The sequence below is a fragment of the Cimex lectularius genome, unplaced genomic scaffold (assembly GCF_000648675.2).
Source record: "Cimex lectularius strain Harlan isolate CLEC.00 unplaced genomic scaffold, Clec_2.1 scaffold219, whole genome shotgun sequence".
Lineage (NCBI taxonomy): Eukaryota > Metazoa > Arthropoda > Insecta > Hemiptera > Cimicidae > Cimex > Cimex lectularius.
Window position 1 is genome coordinate 386,221 of NW_019392873.1, and position 25,012 is coordinate 411,232.

The window sequence follows — 25,012 nt, forward strand, 5'->3', positions numbered from 1 at the left end:
TACAAACAGAACAGAAAACTTGCGATAGCTCCATAAATTTTTTATTACATTTATCTGATATTTACATCTACATATCTACTTAATATTATATTAAGTAAATATGTCCATATATGTTGAATTTGTCATTTGAGCCTCTTGCAGGAGAACTTGCCCAGTGGTAACACTCCTTCACACTTAAATCTTTTCAATCTTCTCACAATGAGAATATCACTCTTCTCTCGGAGCCACTTTAGCTTCAATCGTCATGGAGGATTTTAGGTAGGGTTGGAAGTGATAAATGTCATATTAATAGATTTTAGGGGGCGTCGGTGGCCGCAACGGTTTAGGCGTTGACACGGCGCTCATCACTGTAAGGTAAAGGTCCCTGGTTCGAATCCAGCGGCCCTGCATTCGAACCCGACATACTTACAAATGGGATTTTTTTCAAAAACACCGTCACCCTGTGGGTTGATATGACCTCTGCTGTTGCAAACCCTCGTAAAAAAAAAAGATTATTGTGTGTGTTCAATGATTGATGAAATTCTTTATAGCGGGTTTTGATGAATTCAGGTACAAACGGGATGTGTATGTCGTTATGAATAGTTTAATTTGAAACGTAAAAAAGAGCATTTATAATTTGACGGAGAATTTTAGATTAGATTGATTGGAGACTCTGAGAAATGGAATTCTTGATTGAGCCCCACACTTCACAATCGTACGCCCAGAGAGTTGTAATCATTGTCTTGTAAATTAAAGGCCAAGTAGTCATTTTAATAATTTATAACGTCGGTTTTTTGTCGTATTTTCAGTCTTATGTGGGGATTCTATGTCAGTCGTTTATCCATGAAAAGTCCAAGATAGCACACTAGGTAGGCAATGGGATTCCATTTGTACTCACTGCAGTACAGATATTTCTACGTAAGGTCAAATTTATCTGTACGATTTTTGTTAGGTTCATTCTCCAGTTTGTGAACCATACTGTTAATTCATTCAGGTGTTGTAGGTGTTGAGTGTTAATTGAGGGGTCCGAATTATATGTAAGAATCATCAGCGAATGTATATGTTGAAATGTAAACATGTGTAGGAATATCTGCAGTGTATATTGAAAATAGAAATGGGCCTAGTATGAATAATAATTGACCAACCCAATAAACCCACAAGTGGTAATGGGCGTATTTCTCAGACAATACAAAGCAGATAATAATAACGATGACGCGAGTCTTATAATATCAAATTCACAAATAACAATTTTTGATTATGATAAAATACTTAATATCAAACGTAAGCAAATAATTTTCGAGAAAGATAAGCATCCAAATTAACAAAAATGTTCGGCAAAACTAAGTTAACTTTTTACTTCAAAATTCAACCCATACCAAACAAATTAATCATTTTTGTGAAGTAGATCTCTCACCCTTGTTTTAGGTACAAGCAAAATATACCACTAATTATGTACAAATTGTCAACCACTGAAATTGGATACTTCTTTACCTATAATATACCGTTTTCATTAGTCAGATGTTTTATACGGAGACCGAAATCCGCTTTAGCCATAGGTATGTTCGAAATGAAAATCTGCAGGAAATCCTCACCGATTTTTGGCGGACGCTGCGTTCCGGCCCTAAAAATAATACCCAGTTTAATACCTGAATGGTAGAGGATTATGAATATTGAACGGCACAAACCCCGAAGGGTAAATATGCAGGGTTGTTTATCCTGGGTGGCGACCTTCCGTGGAGAAATGCAAGCGGCCGTCCCTTCCTTGTCGCTCCAAGTCGAACGTGCTCTTGAATTAGCAATACCCATTTCCGGGCAAATATTAATTTCCGGCATTCTTACTAACCATTTCCTGCCTTTTTGTACAAATAAATTCTATTTTTTATTAAATTCACTAATTTCGTGGTCCGCTTGACCAATTATTTTTTATTGCATTAAACTGTAGTGTTTTGAAGTTCTTTTATATAAATTTTATTTTTAATGCTAGCATTCGGTATTTAATAATGTCAGAAATACAGTAGAAAGTAAAATAAAACGATAATGGAAACAAACCTTCTCTTCAGTTCACTAACGACAATGGGCTATAGTTTGTTTTAACACAATAGGGGTATTCACAATGTTTGTTAGATATTAACTCGTGCTAATCGAGAAATATCCAGTAAGATCGTGAACGCCCCATTGTTTTCTTAGTATGTTAAATGTTTTTTTTTTGTAATGCTGCGTATGGCAACTGGTAGATCCAAAAAGAATGCTATAACTGTACTTCAAAAGCTTGTTGTTGTTTGTTCTGGTTTTGTTTTGTGTTAAAATGTAAGATGCCAAAAATTAGTAAAAAAGGAAAAGTAAACAACTGTTTCATTCAAAATGCTATCTATGCACCCGAAAAGTAATAAATTACATGATTCAATTCGTGCCGACATACATACCTAACTTGTATCCTAAAGGCAAATGGCCTACTACTTTATAGGATAGGTTCCTTGTATCCACTGTAAGGAAGGTCAGAAATTAACAAAAGAAATATATTGGTCTGGTTTAATTAATGCGTATTTAAGAATACAAATATATGTGAACAAAAAACAGCTGTTAAATTCATGGCCGCCATGTTTGTCACCTACGCCCTAACGGATAGCAATGTGACTACATTTTCGACCTAACATCTAACATTGGCCCTGGCCTGTTAGATCGAGCAATGTTAACTAGCCGATTCTTACAAGTCTGCGTCATCATTTTTGTCGGTCTATCACGCCCTAACATAGTGAAGAGGGTTAACACAAAGATCGTGAATACCTTTCAATTTGATATGGTTTAGCTGTAGGTTTAATATTTGGATTTTAACATTGTCATACAAGCAACAAGTATGTTGGTATATGCTATTCGTGGTGTCTAGTTACCGTTAGTTACCATCCCTGGTGTGATGTAGGTTTTAGAAAAACATTTTCTTTATCGTGCCAACGTTTCGATCTTTATTGAGATCATCTTCAGGGCCTTGTGTTGTCAGCATTTCAACAAAAAAACTTCTCTTCTTGATAGCTGATGCAAGTTTCTTCTCATTGTTGGCGATGTCCTTCAGAATATTCTTTGCTTTTTTTCTTAGCCAATATAAAAACAATATACATACGTACATACACTCTGTACGGCGTCAGATGAAGAAGGTGCGCATGTATGTACAAAACGTAGCAGAGTTGACCTCATATAAATCAGTGATTAGCATTTACTAGTTATATATTTCAATATATCTTTTGTAGACAATTCACGAAGCTAAATCGACAACTTCAGTAGTGTATATGATGACATAACTGAAAGAGAGAGCTATAACAGTTGAGCAATTGTTTAAAGCTGTAAAGAAAATAACAAAATTATTAGATACAATGTAATATTTTAGTTATAGGGAGAAATTGATATAGCTGCATTAATATGTGACATCGACGTTTTTAAATGATTAGTTGTTCTACAAATACGGCCACATTTATTCAAAGCAAACTTTGTAGCATTGTGGAAATAAGTTGGCAACTTTTGTTTTTTACTTTAACTGTTTTATTTAGATAGGGCCGGCAAACTACATTGGTCTTCGCCAGCCCTCTTTTCATTAGCTTTACATTTATTTCTTTTTTTATCTTTCTCGCGTTTTAAACCTACTTATGTCTTTTTCTGTTTCTCCAGCTGAGTTCCGATATTTTATGGTACAACGGTAACCAACTCTCTCATTTCTTTGTCCTATTGCTAGTCTGCATGTATCTCAGGGCCTCGTCAATTATGGATATTAAGACAAATAACAAACACAAATACATAGAAACATAGAAACGAAAAAAAACATAATAGTCTGGTTAACATTACATTCATCCTACTCAATTTTTATAATTTGTAGTACATTACAACTACCTTAAAGTAGGTAATAAGTAACAGGTAATAGCAAGGTAATTGAAACAAAACAAAATTAAAACCAAGAGTGGAGAAAACACCCATTGGTATTACTCCAATGTTANTGTATATATATATATATAAAGTTAAATAACTTTAACTGCGGATTCCTTTTTTTTTAAACTTTATTTGAAGTTACAAGAACAAATTTTAACCTAATTTAACGATGTACTCTCGTCAAGTTCTAGCCAGGGAATCGCTATTAAAAATACAGAATTAAATAAGTAGGTCACTTGGGAGGGAGAAGTTACTGACTACAATACTAGGAATGACACCTGCATCTAAGTGTTGTAAACAGATAATTTCACATAACATATATATATATATATATACAATATATATATATATACATACATATTTTGAACCATTATAGAACAAATTTGACGGCCAATCTATTAATTGAACTGAAAAGTGTTAAAGGAATTGCAGTTTATTACTACTTGGTACAATGATCCATGAATATGAAGTCTTGTCCTGTTTAAATAAATTTAACAATCAAAAGGGCTAGAAAAATTATGCATATTGTTCCATCACACCTAAAGCAATTTAATTAAAAGCAATCAACCCTAGTTGGATTATTTTATTTATTTTATTCAGATTGCATGTTTCTTCCCTATTTTATGAATTGTTGTGCATTACACGCTCATCCTTGTGGATGATTCGGACATTGATCGATTGTGCTCGAGTAGTCACGCTATGTCTGTGTAGGGACATGTTTTTTATACTCCTGAAAATAAAATTAGAAGACAAACATAAATGCAAGTATAAAACAATACTATTTTTAGAATGTAGATTTGTTGTAGTGCAAACTATCGATTTTATTAAACTATCATAAACTATTTCTTTGAAAAATCCATCGTTTAATTTGTTGTAAATTTCTCAGAATTGAAGTGTTACAATTACTACAAATGGTAAAAATCTAACCAGTACATTAACATATGTTTTAAAACTTTTTATATTTGCTAATCAGACCACATAACTCCAAAACCGAAATAATTACATTTACTCATCGTAAGTCAGTTATAAATAAGTAGCCTATCATGTTTATAACTCTCCAGGTAGGTAAAGACTATGAAATACTAAATTCACTAATTTCGTGGTCCGCTTGACCAATTAATACATTACAATTAATTAAGGTTTTTAGTTGAGATGAAAAAAAGTTAATGGTACGAGCGGGATTCGAACCCACGATCTTCGGCTAGATACGCCGCTGCTCTACCACTTGAGCTATCGTGACCTCGATCCACTCGGACATCAACTTCCTATCTTAACCTCACCTTATGAGTTTTCCCTCCTTTTTGCCATTTTTCAAATGTCGTGTAATCGGATTGGATTCTCGAGGACAAATGAAATGACCACGGAGAGCTTAAGTGAAGTGTACTTCATTTTAATCATTAAATTCACTAATTTCGTGGTTGCTTGACCAATTAATACATTACAATTAATTAAGGTTTTTAGTTGAGATGAAAAATCTAGCCGAAGACCGTGGGTTCGAATCCCGCTCGTGCCATTAACTTTTTTTCATCTCAACTAAAAACCTTAATTAATTACTATGAAATACGTTCCTCAGTGGGTTCTTAGATTCGGAATTAAAATTCCGATGACATGTTGATAAACAATATGAACATTTACATACCGCGAATCTATTTTGTTATCACAAGGAGGATTTAAAATATTACAATTAAAAGTATAAAAGGCTGAAACAGAAAATATTTGACATTAAACTGTGATATGTAAATCTCACGAACACTTTGGGTCAAGGTGTGGTCTTGAAATAAATAGAAAATTCAGTTGTTACTGCCAAGCTTTCGAGTTATTGTAAGGTCATCATCAGAGCAAAATTAATGATTACAACGGTTTCCATACTGTTACAATTCTTGGCAATATTCAGACTGCGTCGGTCTTCAAAGTAATTTGAGGTCGTCTGTAAAAAAACTTATTATTATGAAATATGTCAATCTGTAGAAATAATTTAAGATTGTTTTGCCCTGATGATGACCTTAAAATTTGTCGAAAGATTGGCAGTAGCATCTGAATTTGATGTTTTCTACATGACGATACCGTGATCAAGTGTATTCGTAGGTGAAAAAGTGGTCGATACTTCATACATTGAAGATGTAAAACTTAGTTTCGTTATTTATTTGATTGTAATTATTAAATTAAATTTTAAAAATTGAATATTATATAATTGTGTATTTATTGTTGTGCTTTGCCTTTATGCCTTAAAAAGGTTTTGTTCAGTTTAGTTTTATTTATTATGTAAAGTCATCACAAATTTTAAAGGGTTTTCTTAAATTTTTCGCTAATTTTTTACACTTATTTTTTTATTCTGAAACCATTGTGCACATTATACAACTGTTATGTTAGGATGAAGAATAAACATTTTTAGAACTAACCTTTAAATTGTATATTTGGATACGAAATATTTTCACTTTCTGGCAATAAAGATTATTATTGTATATGTTACTTCACATTAGAGGTGTACAATATATAATTTCCACATTAAAATCAATTTTCAAAAATATTTTATGAACCTTGTTTATGAACCTTGTCTGTTATCATATATTCATTTTCATTTGATTTTGTAATTCAGTTTAATTTTTATGCATTTCCAGATATGTTTGTTATTCTTTTCCTAAAATTTGTCCTTTTCTCGTTCCAGTTCCTCCAGAAATTGAAGTCGAGAAGAGCTGGGTGCACACAGGCGAAGGGAACGAGGCCCAATTGGTGTGCATCGTGTTCGCGGAACCGGGTGCGGACGTAAGTAAAGTTTAATATCTATTCCAAATGCCAAATCCCAACAAATCCTCAATTAGGAAAATGATAAACGTTCAACTTGTTATACAAAATCCAGTAGAAATTGCTATAATTGAAAAAATCGACCTATCCAAAACAGATCAATCTAATATTAAGATTTTTTATTAATAAACACCGTTGAAGTTTTTTAAATATTTAAAGCCAAAAAGCTGTTATATGTTAGATTTGCTACTTTCAAAACAATTCCTGTAATTCATGATAGATGCAAAAATTATTTTATAACGCCCATACAAAAAAGTACAAGATTAATAGACCTTTTCCATTAGATGTTATAAGTGGTTTTTCTATGATCTTTTTAATAATTTGATATGTTTGAAGACATTTTTAATTTTTCTTAATACTTTACTAAGAAATAAAAATGGTAAGTATATATTTTACAATGAGTAAAATTTTTTTACCACCAATTTTAACTGTAAAGCAAAGACCTTACCTATTCCAACTGTTTACATCACTTAATGCATACTTATTTACTCGATTTAACAAACCGCCAGTATTTGTATAAAATTTATGTAGGAACTAACGTATATACTTGAAATAATAAAACTTTTATAAAATGTCATTGATTGAGAAAGAATATGTAACGTAATATATTAATATGGAGTCTGAGATGTTCATTGTGCTTTTACGAAATAACTAGCTATTTAAAATAAATTAACTTACTTTTACATACCAGGTCATAAATATGAATATAAATAACACCAAAAAAGTTTAATGACTGAAACGTTTTTATGAATCTAGGTGTAAAAACATTAAAGTGGATTAAATCGTTTTAAAGGGGCTTTGGAATAATTGAATAAAGTCTAAAGTATATACAAAATATTAAACTGTGTCTACTCCCTCAATAAACATTAAAAATTAAAACATTTGTCTTTGAACTTATTAACATTTTACAAACCCTTAACTTAAAACTTATTTAATAAACTAGATGAAAAATAATTTGTAAATAATTTTAACTGTACAGTTTTTAATTGGTAAATCAAATACAAGAAAAATCATGTAATTTCTAAATTTACTGACTAATTTTAAGATAGTTTTAAAAAGTTCACATATCTAATCACCAAAAGCCTGGAAATTCTAAATTATATTTGTTTTATATAAAAACAAATTTGAATATAGAAGTATATGTATTTAGCATGTTAATAAAAACTTCTTTTTTTGGTTCCTTAATAAAAACAAAATATTTTCCATTCATAAATAGCGAAATAACAATATTAATTAGTAGAGATAGAGACATTGTTTAGAATGGTAACAATTGTCAGCATATTTGCGTTGGTCTTAGATTTAATTTACATGTATTAAATAAGCTATTTATTTTCAAAGCTGTAGTAGGTCGCATGTATGGCGAGTGGCATCAATTTGGCGGATATTCGGTGGATCACAATTGTAACAATTTATACGAGACAGCTTAAAATACACTAATTATTTATTTTAATGGACTTTATATTTAGTAACGATGCTAATACATTTCGTAAATTTTAAAGGAATTATACAATAAATTTACAGCAAAACGTAAGACGTAAAAAATCAATGACTGCAGTAATTATAACCAGCAAATATGCAGTAATGAAAAGTATTGAATAAATCACGTCTTGAAAATCATCAGCCGTTTTACGATTTTATTCTACTAGTGACAATAGGAGGTGAGAAATGCAGACGAAAGACAATCGATAGCCGCCCCTTGCATTGTCTGGCGTCCTGGCTGTTTTATATTCTCCGCCGTCCTCCCCAGGTGCAAAAGTTCGAATTGCACGTCGGAATGGCCCCGGACGAGGACGATGCCGAATGCATAACCGCCCACGATCCCCCGAAGAATTGATGCACCAACTTTATTCAAATCCAGTTCAAGTTTTCCCCGGCGAAATCCTGCCGACTCATAAAATTATATACCGAGCCTATTTTTTAATTAATTTATTTTGTCATTTGAGTAAAGGACCGTACGGGAGTAAAGTAGTAATTTCTCTCTGCGGATGTCTTTTTAAAACTTAACTTAAAACCTTTATTGTTCACTGCCAATTTCCTACTACAGTAGGTAATCTGAAATGGGTATACGGTCAGGTCAACCTGAATTGTAGGCCACCGAGGTTATTATTCATCAGATTAAAATAATAGATCATTAAATTTTAAGGCGTATGGTAAAATGTCGGTTGTGTCAAATGCAAACCTTCAAGGACGTATTATATATACGTTATTTTTATGATGTTTGCCAACAATCAATACTCTCTTGTAAGTAATATCAAAAGTGCTTGCTTATAATGTTCGACAGTGTCGGTAAATTTTCAATGAATTCTGTCGCAAAACAAAGGTGGTATCCTACGTAATTTTCGTCATATCTAGACTCAATTAAATACAATTTACAACCGTTTATAATGGGTCTGTAGGGATGGAAGGTAAGGACGGGACTTTTTTTTTAACAAGAGAAGGATTCCTTCAACAACCAAAGCCAAGTTTTGAAACAAAGTTTGATTGAAGTATCAAATTGATACAATAGAAAGATACTGAAATATAGTGAAATTAGTAAAACTGAAAAAGAGTGGCTTGCCCTGACCGCGCGGCGTCGGCATGAAAAAATGTACAGAGGAAATACATTCTTTGGAATGTAGAAAGGCTCATAGCGACCAACAGTTGGCCAATAACGAGGTGCTATAACAAGTTGTAAAATCAAATTCAGGCGCACAAATGTTCGAGTACATGCCACCGAGAGTGGAGTGTTAAAAGGTCGCCTAAGCACGAGGAGGATGAAATAAAAAATAAAAAAATTGGGGAAGATGAAAGAAAATCATGGCTCTCCAGTGGTGGTATGTTGATAGCTGTCAAAAACATCGATGCCTCTAGAATTATTCTACTCCCTGTTTTCATATAGAAGAGTGCTGGATTTCATTTGAATGTGAACAACTTAGGCAAGATAATTATTGACCCGTATTACATACCAGTGGGTATGTAATACTCCCTACCTTGTTATGAAAATTTATTTTCAAATTTTGAATACGGTATTTCTCTTAACGACAAATCTCTCGAATGTCTCGTTGCTGGCGACTTTAATTTTCCATCCGTAGGAAAGGAAGGCATTGTGCTAAGCGAAAAAAATAAATTCTTCCTAGGATTTGTTCAGTTGTATTGTATGCAGAACTATAATATGACTGTGTGGTGGTTAGTGACCGTTAATCAATATTTGTTTAGAAATCGTGAGATGCGGTCTGGTGTGATGTTAGGTTTCAGAAAAACATTTTCTTTATCGTGCCAACGTTTCGATCTTTATTGAGATCATCTTCAAGGCCTGGGATTTACAGACCTTGTTTACATATAACAATTACATTTTGGATATGGAAAAGTGAATTTATACAATGCAAAATATATTTTTTATATATTCAATCAAAGTATTTCTACTCACTCAAAGTGTTTGTCTTCTGTGTAATTGTGCCATTCTTGCGTGTCGTGTCGAGAGTGCCACTGAGATTTTGCCATTTTGTATTTATATACGATGATTTTGAAGGGGTGGGGAAGGATGTCGGTATAGAAAAGTCATTTTTGTATAAAGCGTCGGCTTCTTTGAGGTGAAAAGAGCCGACGAAGGGAAAAAATGTGTTGGTAATGGTTCAGTCAGATTATCCTTTCGGATTATATAGAAAGGGATAAAATAGGAAAAAGAAAGCTAAATTGTTGGGAAATTAGACTATGTGAAAAATATTTGATGTGTGGAATGTAATGTGATGATATAGGTTATCTGTCTTGAATTTGATTAATGATTTTGGCGTAGTTGCGACTGAGTTCACATGTATCTGTTTTGTAATTGATGCTGTGTTTATCTCTGTTGATATAAACCATTTCTAAGAAATTACGTTTATGTTTGTGTTGTTCTGTGTGTAATACTTTTGGATTTTTGAAGTCGAAATTGTGTTGGTGTTCAAGGTGTGTAGCGAGTGCTGTAGAATTTTGCTTAGGTTTTTTGCAATCATAGATATGTTGCTTTACTCTCTTGTCAATTTTGATGTAAGACCAATGTAACAGTTGAAACAGTTGATCTTGTAGATTACGTCAGATTTATTTGTTATTGGTGTGGGATCTTTAATTTTGGAAAAAAGTGTTTGAATTGTTTTATAATTTTTGAAAGCTATTTTTTTCATCTCAACTAAAAACCTTAATTAATTGTCATGTATTAATTGGTCGAGCGGATCACGAAAGTAGTGAATTAGATATTTTGAAGTTACAAGACAAGAGAAATGTGTTTAATTTATGTGATAGGCCTTGGATAAATGGTATGGAAATGTATGCTGGTTTGTTTGTATTCGAGAGACTTAATGTAGTATTATTAGTAATAGTGGATGGTGTTAGTGTTGAGTTGTAATTGGTCTCACTGGCACTCTCGACACGACACGCAAGAATGGCACAATTACACAGAAGACAAACATTTTGAGTGGGTAGAAATACTTTGATTGAATATATTAAAAAATATATATTTTGCATTGTATAAATTCACTTTTCCACATCCAAAATGTAATTGTTATATGTAAACAATGTTTGTAAATCCCAGGCCCTGAAGATGATCTCAATAAAGATCGAAACGTCGGCACGAAAAAGAAAATGTTTTTCTGAAACCTACATCTCACGATTTCTAAATAAATGTAATATGTCTTCTTTTAAAAATATTGTTGTAACAAAGAATGATCAGCCTGTGGACTCTTATACCCCGTCTTGTTATCTTATTGCTAGTATTAACAACTAGAAGTCCAAAGTATGGTTACAACAATGTTAAAAATTATAAGGATTTAATTCCTATTTTTCCAGAATTAGGAAGATTTTTTAACTTTTGATAATTTAAAGGAAATCTAGATATTTCAGAGTTGATGATGGATATTGGTAGCCTACCAGCATTGGTTACTTATTGGGTATAGAACCTTGATATGTTCTATAGTATAGTTGATGTAGGTATAAGTAAGTTCGTTCCAGATAAAAGATTTGGTAAGAGAAACCTCTCGTTCTGGTATGATTTCGATACTGCTCGGATTAAAAATAAATACATAAAAAATATAAAGTTTCAGGTCGCCATCATAAAGTATATATGAACTCAAAAATAAGAGATCAATGCAAACTAAAAGTTTTATTTTGTTACGCTTCTTATATTGCACCTACTTCTCAGGACATTTTCAATTTTTAGTTATTTACAAATAGCAGGTGCAAACATGACAGCCTATCGAAATAACACGGAATGGGGATATGTTTTCGGGTCTGTCTAGTTATTACTGATCAGTTTGCCTTGCATTTTTACGAAAATTTTATATATTTCACGGATGTGGCGCACACAGACCTAGCCAACATAAAATTCGTTGAAATCCCTAAAGAAATTGTAGATAAATATTATAGTCTTAACTAAAACTGTATACCTGGCCTGGATAGAATTGCTGGGATTATTCTCAAGAAATGCATGAAGACATTATCGGATCCTCTGTCCCGAAATTTTTTCCGAACGTCCATTAATCAAAGCATATTTCCGGAATAATAAAGAAGACTGCTGTTTCATTGATATTTAAGAAGGGTGACCGGACACAAATAGAAATGTAGGTCAATACGCAAGTTATCAGCCATTCCTAAGATTTTGGACTCCATTGTCGCTGATAGTCTGTCTTTTGCATTTAATAATGTTGGTGAAGTTGTTTAAGAATGAATGGGTGAGAAGCGCGGTTTCGTTGAACGTCTATCAACTATAACTAATATCTTGTGTTCGTGGTCCGCTTGACCAATTAATATCTTTCAATTAATTAAGGTTTTTAGTTGAGATAAAAAAGTCAATGTCACGAACGGGATTCGAACCCACGACCTTAGGCTAGATACGCCGCTACTCTACAACTTGAGCTATCGTGACTCGATCCACTCGGCCACTAACTTCCCACCTCAACCCCACCTTTTAAATTTTCCCTCCTTTTTGCCATTTTTATCTCAACTAAAAACCTTAATTAATTGAAAGATATTAATTGGTCAAGCGGACCACGAAAACTAGTGAATTTAATAACTAATATAATGCTTTCTATGTATTTAATGACTGTACATGGTTGTACAATGTGTAATAAGGAAAGGCAAATGCCAAGAAAAGAGAAAATAGCGTCATCGCGAAATTAATGTAAAATCAAGCATTGCTTTAGAGTGGTTAATTAATTTAAAATAAAAAGCGTAATTCTCAACACACTCGTGAATTACTAACGTGTCAGAGAAAAAAAACTCTAATTTGCTTTTCCCAGCTTGTTTGTTTTTGTTAAATATTTAAATTGTGCAAGCTGCCATCCTCATAACCGATAGCTTTTACAAACTAATGCATTTTGAATAACTGGGCTTCACAAGTGTAAATGGTCGTTCCTTTTATTTGTTTCATGTTGAAAACACAAAACAACAGTTTAGATCAATTTTGACACACGAGGACGATGAATCGTACAAATTTAATTAACTGTTGGAATTTGCAGTCAATAATTTGAATATATGGCGTAAAACTTTGATATAACTCCATCGCTAATTTAACAGCAAGGGGTTTATTAACTGTTACAATCGATGCTAAGCGTTCAACCGTTGACGTTATTTTTCGATTATTTTAATATATACAGAAGCTCTGGGTCTAACCAGGTGAGTGCCTTGAGTGGCAAGGTGTCTTAACTAGAACTGGCAATACATTTGGTAACTGGGAAAGTTGTATCTAAATAGTATGTATACTTATTCAGATATCGTGAGATGCGTTTGGGTGTGATGTAGGTTTCAGAAAAACATTTTCTTTATCGTGCCAACGTTTCGATCTTTTATTGAGATCATCTTCAGGGCTCAAAGTGTTTGTCTTCTGTGTAATTGTGCCATCCTTGCGTGTCGTGTTGAGTATGTATACTCTTCCGATAACCAATTTCGAGGACATTCATCACTCTGAATACAGTTAGGCAGAGGCTTTATGTTTTGTGTGGTTTCTGTGTAAAAACGTAACTTCGTTGTTGTCGTAACAAAATAATTAATTTGTACTATGTTATTGTTCAGATATGCCAGCAAATATATATACAGACGATACTTCACGGCCTAAACCCTTTTTCCCTTTCGAACAATTTATCTTTATGATTATAAACTCCTCATGCTCACTCCTAGTCTCAGCACATACCTCTACAATTATCCCAATCTAGGTTCATTGATAAATAAAAAATTCAGCCGCAAATAAAAAACTGTGTTCATTTTACAAGAAGAAATTTATATTTTAAGGTGAAATAAAAACAAATATTATGACGAAAATATACAATGATAATACAAGAATATTGTGCAACTAAAACACTTGAACGTCATTTACTAAAGTATCCGAGTGGATCGAAATCACGATAGCTCAAGTGGTTAGAGCAGCAGGGTATTGAGCCGAAGGACGTGGGTTCGAATCCCGCTCGTGACACTAACTTGTTCACTTCAACCAATACCTTACATGAAAAGATTAATTAATTGAAATTAGTTGATCAATCGGACCACGAAATATAATGGAGTTATTTATAAAGTTGGAAACCAATGATAAGTCGATACTAACAATCGTGAAAATGACTTAAAATATACTTCTTTTGGTTTGAATATTAATAACGGAAATATGATAAACTAAATACGTATACTTTAAAAAAATCCGGTTTAAATATTTCAACTAGAAGTCTCCTCAAAGTTAGGGCGAGTTAAAAAACAAGGGTTGTCGATAGTGAAATTCCCTTTGCAGGAATGATTAATTTGTGCTCGTAGAAGGAAAATGGTATGTTATCAGGGCAATGTAAATAAATCTGAAGGATTCGGACGCACTTTGAATATTGATAAATCTGTCTTCCTTCTACCTTTTTTTTTTCATATCACATTCCTTTTGAACTAAGGTAAATCGAACCCTGGCTATAGGCTGTTGGCTATTTTTCATTCAATGCACCTCTCCTTCTTTGTTAACCGTTAAACAAACGTTAACAAAATGTTCTTTCACATTTTAAAACAAATGACATGAATTATTGAATTTTTCCTATGGTGCAAATTCCTACAAATTTAATGTGTAAATTACTCATTATAACAAAAGTTTGTTGATTATATTATTTCACGGGGAGATCGCAGTTTCGTACGTTAAACAATTTGTTATAAAAATATGTATATTTCAAATTACTTTAGTCGAAATATAATAACAAAAAAACTAAATCGAAGCAAACTGGTTTAATTAAATGCACTATTTTTATAGTCTCATTCTTCACTAAAACCACCGTAAATGCAAAGACTTTTGAGAAAATTTTATCAATACAGAAACACCGAGAAAGGCCTGAAAGAGGTTGATGTCGGAATAATGTAAAGTCTGAGAAAATATTTAAGGCCGGTTCGGCCAACCTTCATCCCTACGACCTCTAAAATGTGAATTTAGTTCGGTTTAAAACAGTTTTGTTAACTTAGAATCTTTTTAAGCCCTTAAACGCAGCTCTACGTACAAAAGTAATTTCCTCAGTCACGTGCAAAAGTAAAGTTATTAACCTAGAATGGAAAACTAATGATGCGGGAAAGAAAAATTTATTCAAAGATTTATGGATCCCAACTTGCAATCGGCTTACGGTTCTGCCTATACTTCCGATAAACCGGAAAACGAGATTTTCCACCAAAAAAATCCCGCCTTTGAAATATCTTCCTTAGAAATTATTTTAGCGTGTATATTAACAGAGTTTAATTATTGCATAACCGTTTCCTCGGAGGTTAATTTCCGAGTCGTTGGAAGTGGGAACCGAGTATGTTTTGTCTTGGGGTTTAATCAGTAAAGTTGTCAAGCTGACACGAGTAACTAGATGTTTGACTTCTTACCACGACTTAAGACTTGAACTTAATTTTACCAACATGAGGGGAGCTTTTTACAAAGAGTTAAAACCACCCCCGAGACAACTACTTGTCCTTTAACCGCGCTACTTCAACTTTTCTTACAGCTCATATATTTTTTCGACATTCTTCTTAAATTAACCTTTTCTTGGTCGGATGAACATACCCTAGTCATCTCTATACTCTATTTGTGGTTTTAGCAAATGAGAAATCATGAATTGAATTCATCCTAATTATGAAGTTACTATCATTGTTCTAAAAACATTAAAGCAACATATTGTTTATTTATATTGTTATTGTACATAAATTAAACAATACATTCTATTTTAAACGTATTGATTAAAAATTTATTTATCAGCACAAAAAGTTATGACAATTTATCTATATAAAAACTGATGAAGGTGTCCGCAACTCCCTGTACACGGGAGGAAACAGCAAAAAGTTGGGATGCCATGACCTAAAATTTAAAAGTAATGAACCCTGGGCCCCAGAAAATATAAAAAAGCGAGAGAAAACCATCTCATACGATTGAGGATAGGCCACACTCGCCTGCCAGACGGCCACCTGAGACCCAGAAAATGCAGGCAGGAATGACGCAATTGTAACAGTCATTAAATTTTGGAAGAATGTGAACAACTGGCGACGCACAGGAGATGGTGCGACATACCCCACAACACGTCAAAGATTCTGAGGCATAGCAAGGTATCGAGTACTCACAGGCTCGCCGAATAAATATAGGTAATTACGTCATGTGAGGTAGTAGTCGACGGTACTTCGGTTGAAATAAATGTTAGTTACCGTTGACCCCTCCAGAGTGAATGTATTTATATCTGAATAGACGGGTCTGTCGAAGCATCTCGATTACGTACTGCACTGGGCCGTCGTACAAGTAAGGTTAATTAGTTTGATGGATAGGTTTAATGTCAAAAAGCCGGGTATCTATAATTTTGAAATTGCACATATTGTTTGAAATGTTATCATGTATTTATGTATTTATTGGCGTGAATGGAAAGAGGTCAGCAAGGTGACGGACGTCTTGCTGACCTCCTATTTAGTTGTAAAAGTGAGTCCTCGGCCTCATCTCTGCCAAGTATAGATTAGGTTAATACACTGATGAACAAATTTAACGTACCCCTGAATTTATTTAACTTAAAATTAAATCCATTATTCTTTTACATTAGTTACAGGTAATTAGGATGTATCGTAGTTAAAATAAATAGTAAACGAAGCTTCGTTTACTTTTGTGCTGATTAAGTCCATTTGCATAAAGAGTAGCCTTATGCCCTTTCATTCTGCTACGCATAAAGTTGATCGTTTTCCCTCTTTGATTTCATTTGATATTATTATTCTTCTTAACCTTTTTCAATGGGTCCCGTTAGGCATTTGAGTAAGTATGACAGAGACAGTGTCATAACATTATTAGAGGAAGGATACAGCCAGCGCGAAGACTACGGACGAGAGAGACGATAGATTCAAACGCCATCAGGCTCTACGAATCGGCAGCATTACGGGAAATGAGATAAGAAATTTGGTAAGACAAATGTTTCGATTTCATCCAAGACGGTAAGAAGAAAGCACAATAAAACAACTCAGGGCCCGGCACCCGGCCCGTGGATCTCTTCTTTCTTATCCCAGCTCAAAAAATGGCACGGGAACATGTGAATTGGACTTTGGATATTAGAACATTGGGGACGAGTTCTCTTTACAGATGAGATAAGAGTTGCCCTCAAATCTTGATATGGGCGAAATTTCATATGGAGACCCTCAGGAGAAAGGGACGGCTGTATGGTTTCTAAGATGGCATTACACGGTGGGCCATTGATGTTCTGAACTCCTGCACCGAATGGGTTTTGTGCGAGGAAGATCTCTAACTTCACAGAGGTACTTTCAAAATATAAACGAAGTATATGTAAAGTTTAACATCGGTTAGAGATTCCTACAAATGCAGGATAATGCCAGGCCCTAGAACACATATCCTGGATGATTACCTGAATGAGGTTGGAATTGAGTGTTTGGTATGGCCAGCTCAAAGTCCAGTTTTGAACCCAATCAAACACATTTGAGCTCAACTTAGCCTACGGTTACAATAGATACGAAATCTGCCGAAATTTTGACGAGTTCGTCCGAAATACTTGTCAGAACAAGGTGGTTACATTGTGCGCGTTTTCTGATGGTCAGTACGTTTCTGCCTCCCAGCAAAATGGACGAACTTAATGAGTTTTATTTTCTTGAAAGTCGTTGATTAATCTATTGTTGATAGGTGGGGGGAAAACAGAGTTTGTTAACAAATTATTTTACACAAGAAATGAAAAGGAAGAATTTCAAACTTATGCTAGTCCCTTTAAAAAATGCATATTAATCCATGTATGTTTAGCGGTCATTGACCATATTAATTAAAATGAAATTTGAAAAATGGCAAAAAGAGGGAAAATTCGAACGGTTGTAGGTTGAGATGAGTTGTTGTCCGAGGGGATAGAAGTCACGATAGCTCAAGTGGTAGAGCAGCGGTGTATTGAGCCGAAGGTCGTTGGTTCGAATCCCGCTCGTGACACTAATTTTTCGTCTCAACCAAAAACCTTAAGCAAAAAGAATTATTAAGTAGAGTAATTACTGTAGTCAATTATGACCACTAACCAAATATGGCTTATTGCTAGTGTTGATTAATTGAGAAAATTTCTCCCACTTTGGCCGAGAAATATCTCTGTTGTGATATTTTTTGTCGTTCATGACGATTCTCAAAAACAAGGTTAATCAGTTTATCTATATCCATGGTGAAATACCAAAACCGTATAAACTGAACGTCAGAACGCACGAAAAAATCAAACTGGTTTGAACGCTCGATGGTTCTAATGACATCGTGCGGGTTCTGACATGCAGTTCGCTGCATGAACTCGTTAAAACAACATTTCGCGAGAATTCTCAATCTTCCATAGTAACCTAAGTCTTAAACGACGAGTACGATCTTAACACCCTAGAAGAATTAATTAAAAACTTGTAATTTTTCTATTTTTACTAACATATTAACTGAAGCTTCAACGGCAGCAACTAAACATCAACAATTATTCGTCTAATTTAATTATTCCAATTAATCTAATTAACGATGCGTTTTAAATAATTTGCAACCATGTTACTTTACTTTGAGTTCTACGCACTAAAATTATAGTTTTTTTTTTATTATTTTAAGGAAATATTAAATTTCATTTAAATGCCACTTTATTATTCATATGTAATGTTCATATGTTAATTAAATGGTGTATCTCAATTAATTCATAAATGCAAATATTATACAACATATGCATCTATTTGCATTAGGTTAAAAAAATGTAATCTTTGAGACTTTGATAAGGCGGAAAATAATATTTATCCCTAAGGAACTGAGCTCTATTTAACTTTAAGAGCTAGATAATAATAAAATAGGTGATAAGCAGAATATAAAATTGAATTTGTCTTATCTGCCGGCAATAAACAAAAGTAAAGTTGGTCATGAATTTTTACAAAAATTAGGTTGCTACTGAATGGGGCGCTGACGGAGGCTGCTCGCTGGTGGGTCTTTTGCTTCAATCCCGAGGCAGCAGGTAAGTGATATAGGCGTTGCGTCGGTTGAGTGCCGGTTAGATCATAGCCGTTCCTTTCTTTCCTACTCTTTGCCCAAACCCTATTTATTTTCTGTGAAGGCGCCTTCGGGGGTGGAGGCAAGACAAATAAGGGTGCTTTTATCCTCCGCCTCCTAGGTTAATGAAAGGCTCCTCGGCTATCCCTTCGCTTCCCGAAATCGATGGCTTCGCCCCATTTCGGCCCTGGGTCAGGCCGAAACTAAATCACCGCTACATCGAATTAAGCAAAGTTGCTAACGCCCTTCATCAGATTAACACCCGCTGTTTTCATTTGTTCAACAAAAGAGGCCGCTCTACATTTATTTATAGACTCGTTTAATTGCCGTCTGGATTACTCCTCTACTCCATTTTCATTTTGGAATTTCAGCCTCTCTTATTCGAGGAGCAAATTGCGCCCGCTTCTAGCTAATAATCTGAATGAATAATCTTAACTGTAATATCATCATATCATAGGTATGTTTCTTATAGAATTTCGCTGCAAAAAGGTGAACATTAGTACGTACGAGTGAAAATTCAAGACCTTGACAACGATTCAACCCAGGAAGGAATGTCATTCGATAGAAAAATAATAGAATAATTTTATTACCCTACCTAATTTGTTTAAATATTACTATTTTTTACCATTTCCTGAACCATTGTTAATTTAAGCCATGTGGAACTAAGAAATCTATATGTCTATATATTTTTCTATTGCTTTTAAAAAATGCTTCAAAAATATAATGACGAATTTTTTAAAGCTTATCTTTGAGGGAGAATTCGGTGGTGCCATCCAAATTTTAAATAGGTAATTTTCCATTTTAATTTTCAAATTCGTCTTCTTGACTTCTTTATTTAACGCAATTTTAAGGATTACACATTTCCCCATACAATGGAAACTTTCTTACATTAAAATGATCCCAAAGCCCCATAAAAATTTAAGCTCCCCATCGTCTTATCGTCCTATTAGTTAGTTACCCGTTCCTTCTAAATTATTGGAAAAATTAATTTACAAAAGAATTATCTCTATTGCTACATCGAACAACATCTTACCAGACCATCAATTTGGCTTTCGAACCCATCATTCCAACACTCATCAACTTCACAGAATGACTGATTTCATTACTTCGTGTCTCGAGCAGAAACTGTACGCGACTGGAGTGTTTCTAGATGTTTCTCAGGCCTTCGACAAAGTATGGCATGAGGGATTATTATACAAATTAAAATTATTTTTACCCAAGGCCTATTATCTGATTATACAATCATACCTTAAAGAGAGATTTTTCGCAGTAAACCAGGATACAGACTTCTGGGATGGAAGAAGTGCTTGCAGGTGTGCCACAAGGGTCAATACTCACTCCGCTGTTGTACACAATTTTTACTTCTGATATGCCCACAAATGAGAATACACTCACCATATTAACTAGCCATCTCTCTTCTACACAAGCTTCACTCATGTTTCAAAACACATATCAACAATTGAAAAATGAAGCAATCTTTGGAAAATAAAGTTTAATCCCTCAAAGTCACAATATATCACCTTTACACTCCGTCGTGCGACGTCCTAGCATATACTTTTACAATGAACCTGTTCCTCAATCCGACAATGTTAACTATTTAGGACTTACATTTGATAGAAGACTAACTTGGAATCCACACCCACGATTAAAAAAACAGACACTTAACAAACGATTTAAAATGCTTTATTATGTTCTCAACCGACAATCAAAATTACCATTAAAATCAAAACTTTCGACATGCACATACCTACTCAAACCAATTTGATTGTACGGGTGCCAAGTATATGGATCGGCGAAGTATTCCAATATTCAAAGATTACAAAGTTTTCAATCCAAAATTTTAAGACTAATTGTTTCTGCCCCATTTTACGTAAACAATAACACACTTCACAGAGATCTTCAAATCCCAACAGTTTTTTCATCAAACATATTACAGACGTTTTCATAGTAAATTAAAAAATCACACAAATACGATTACTCCATTCCCCACAATTACCACGTAAACGTTTGTATAAGAATTATGGATAAGAGACCTCTTAAACGATTAATATCATTTCATTAATCCAGAGCGGCTGCCAATGGATAGCTGTCTCTATAACGCCCATAATACCAAACACATAATCTGAAATCCAATCTGCTGGTTGTATATGATACATGTACGGTGGTAGATACAAATAAATGAAGTAAAAAAATTTTTTTCAAATAACCTTTCATTTTCTGGCACATTCAAAACAGCTCCTTAAAAAACAATAAAATTTAAAAACACTAATTCTCAATTGACTAAGGCAAAAAGGTGTTTGACTTTATGTTAATTTATTGGAATGAATGTAATTTATTAGTATGAAAGGAAGGGGTGATTAAACCCCACCCCGAGGAATATCGAGTACTCTGGGGTGAGTATATGACGTCTGGAGAGTAAAAGTAATTTATTAGCGTGAAAGGAAGGGGTTACTTATAACCCCGCCCCGAGGAATATCGAGTACTCTGGGGGAATGAATGTGACCAGACATCTATGTTTGTGGTGATGTATATATATGTATTGTATGTTTTGTTTTTATTCTGTATTTGACAACCTGAGGTACAAACGAGAGACTAGCATTCTAGAATATCAACGTTGTATATATCTGAAATCAGAGAGTCAGTAACCAGATCGAGATGCTCAAATGACTGCAGTTTAAAACAAAATATGCGCGAAAGAAAAGAAAAAGATGGAAAACACGTAGAGGGCCGGCGATGACCTCAGCTGTCTGTTGGCCCATAAACTTCCCACTTATATATACTAAGGCAAAAAAGGCAGTGTCATGAGCTAGATGACACTGACGTTTTTTACCTCAACCAAGACCTTACATAGAAAAAATAATTAATGGAAAGAAGAAACTTGGTCAATTACCACTAAGGCGAAAAATGGATTAATATTTAAAAAGTAAAAGAAGACCACTTCACCCCGTGGCCCCTTCATAAGTCGCTTAGAATCCAATTCTGATTACACGACATTTGAAAATGGCAAAAAAAAGGGAAAATTCGAACGGTTGTGGGTTGAGATGGAAAGTTGGTGTCCGAGTGAATCAAAGTCAAGCTCAAGAGGTAGAGCAGCGGCGTATTTAGCCGAAGGTCGTGGGTTCGAATCCCGCTCGTGACACTGACTTTTTTATTTCAACCAAGACCTTACATAGAAAGAATATTTATCTTTAACGTTCATACTTTAAAAGACAGTAGTTGCAGCTACGCATATAAAAAAAGCTACCTAACGTTGTAAATGAAACTCCGCATTTATTAAATAATAAAATGCAATAAATTATTTTTTGTAATGAAAAATATATGTAATTTTAAATGAACTTGAATAACTTTCAAAACATTGCATTCTTCTCATTTAAATAATAAAATCAACAACCTCTTTTTGTAAAAAGTCGAAATTTACATATCAAATTTGTACGAATCTGCACCATAGGAAAACAGTTACAAAGATTCACTTCCATTCAGTGGCTATTCCAGCTAGGATTCTAGAACGGATTAAATTCTGATTCTTCCCACTCGTAAGTATGACGAATGGAAGTACCAAGGAAATGGTGTCCTCTCGCGGAGTAAAATCCTTTATATCAACTTGTTGTCACTACTCAAAAGCTGCCGAAGTGTTTTAGCAGCGAAAATGCTTAACAAGAGAAAAGTGGATAAGAAATCCCAGGGGGTTGGCTTTATTCTCCAGTGCATTTTTACTCTCTTAAGTCAACCCGCTTTTCTCTCCTACTCTATTCTACATCATATAATTTTTCATCTTAACGGTTAGCTTATGTTCTCCTTTCATAATAACTTGAAAAAATTGCATATTTTTAATGTATTGCACATGTTTTATTTACATCTTTCCCATAGTTAGAAATAGACCCTTCACGAGCTGACTTCAAAAAATTGTTATAAGCTAATTCAGTTCTCGTCATTAATTTAAATTAATATACCACCCTTTGCTTACGTCTCTTTTTTATGTAAACATAATGTTATTTCAATCCACTTTCTCTGCATTTTTGTTTTCAATATTGTCAACTTATCTTCTGTGTTATACCGGGAATATACGTTGGCGCTTGCTGAATAAAATAAAAGTTATTTGCCAGTAACTTTAAATAAGCCTCAACAGGTAAGTCGAAAAATCTCGTATAATAATTCACTATATAAAATATATGAAGGAATAATTTCATATACATATTGAAATAATATATTTGCTTGGTGCTTATTATAAATTTGAACTGTTTTTCATATTTACTTTATTACTAAGTTAATAGAGATTGAAATAAAAGAAGCAGAAAAGTTTCAAGAAGGACTTTTGAAGTAAAAATAACCATCCGACATCCTACCAAGATATATTATGCATTATTTTGACTAAAAATAAAGTTATATTTTATGCCATTATAATAGATTTATTTTTTCCCTTCTAGAATATCATCCAAGATGCTTTATAATAAAAATACAGTGCAATCTTATATATTATATTTTATTATAAAAAGAAACCATTAATTTGAGAGTAAAATATAAAATCTTCGTTTTCATTTTATTAACTACCTTTAGCATCCAATATTTGACGATCATTTGATACTGTATAGTAATTTTCACTTCAAAGGAGCCGACGCCTTGCACAAAATTGTCTTTTATATACCGACTTCCTTCCCCACCTCCTCAAAACCAAACATATATAAACATGAAACAGCAAAATCTCACTGGCACTCTCAACACGACACACAAGGATGGCACAATTACACAGAAGACAAACACTTTGAGTGAGTAGAAATACTTTGTTTGAATATAAAATATATTTTGCATTGTATAAATTCACTTATCCACATCCTAAATGTATTTGTTAAATGTAAACATTGTTTGTAAATCCCAGGCCCTGAAGATGATCTCAATAAAAGATCGAAACGTTGGCACGATAAAGAAAATGTTTTTCTGAAACCTACATCACACCCGACCGCATCTCACGATATCTGAATAACTATCGATTAACGGTCACTAATCTCTACACATGAAATAACAATTATAAATATGTTTGTTAGGTCATTAATCGTAATTAGGATCGATGGAAAAAAATTATAGTATATTGGATGTAAACGTATTCATATCCTATGCGAGATAATATAATTACATGCTTTTTTTTTACATAAGGAAGGAATTTTTGAAATTAGATTTGAAAACTTACTTCATTTTTTTTTTTTCGACGGTTCGTAACAGCAGAAGCTATATAAACCCTCGGGCTGGGGGTGGCGGTGTTTAAAAAAAAACATTTGTAAGTATTGAATGCAGGGCCGCTGGATTCGAACCCGGGACCTTTACCCTAGCGCCGTATCAACGCCTAAGCCGTTGCGGCCACCGACGCCACTCTTATTATTATTGTAAGTTATGGAAGTTCAAATATAAAATTTTCTTTGTGTACATATGTATATAAACTGATGTTCCGAAAGATATTTGCACTAAAAATTGCTATTAAACAGTTCTGAGAAAACCTCGTTACTTCTTACATTTTATTTATACAATGAAACAATGTATTTTACCTGTTACATTGTTAAAAAGCCCTCCGCTTTATCGAGAAAAAAAATCACCAACGAGACGGAAAATTATCCTGTGAATAGGCTGGAGTATTTCACCCGGCTGAAGACATGTAAAACAAGCCGCGATTAGTCATCGTACCGGAAGAGATAAGAGAGAAGGATTTTTGAAAAATGGCCTCTTTTACGAGTCGTGTAACGCTATCGAACAATTAGTCAAACAGATGGTCCGGTGAGTCTCCCCTTTTTTTTCGTTTATACAGTTTGCCGTGCTGGGCTCTCATTTCCAGCGGTTTTCGGATGGCCGCCACGTCGAAAATGGGATCGCGTTCCGTTCATTACAGCT

At 33.8% G+C, this 25,012-nt stretch overlaps 1 protein-coding gene across 6 annotated transcripts in view; it reads left to right on the top strand.

Moving 5' to 3' along the window:
* The window catches only part of LOC106667909 (limbic system-associated membrane protein), a 400,209-nt gene that overhangs the window by 309,190 nt on the left and 66,007 nt on the right, over window positions 1-25,012 (top strand). For all 6 annotated transcript variants that reach the window (XM_014396178.2, XM_024228913.1, XM_024228912.1 and 3 more), the window contains exon 7: window positions 6,557-6,654. In XM_014396178.2, coding sequence (XP_014251664.1) covers window positions 6,557-6,654 — 98 coding nt within the window. The remainder of the gene's footprint in view (window positions 1-6,556; window positions 6,655-25,012) is intronic.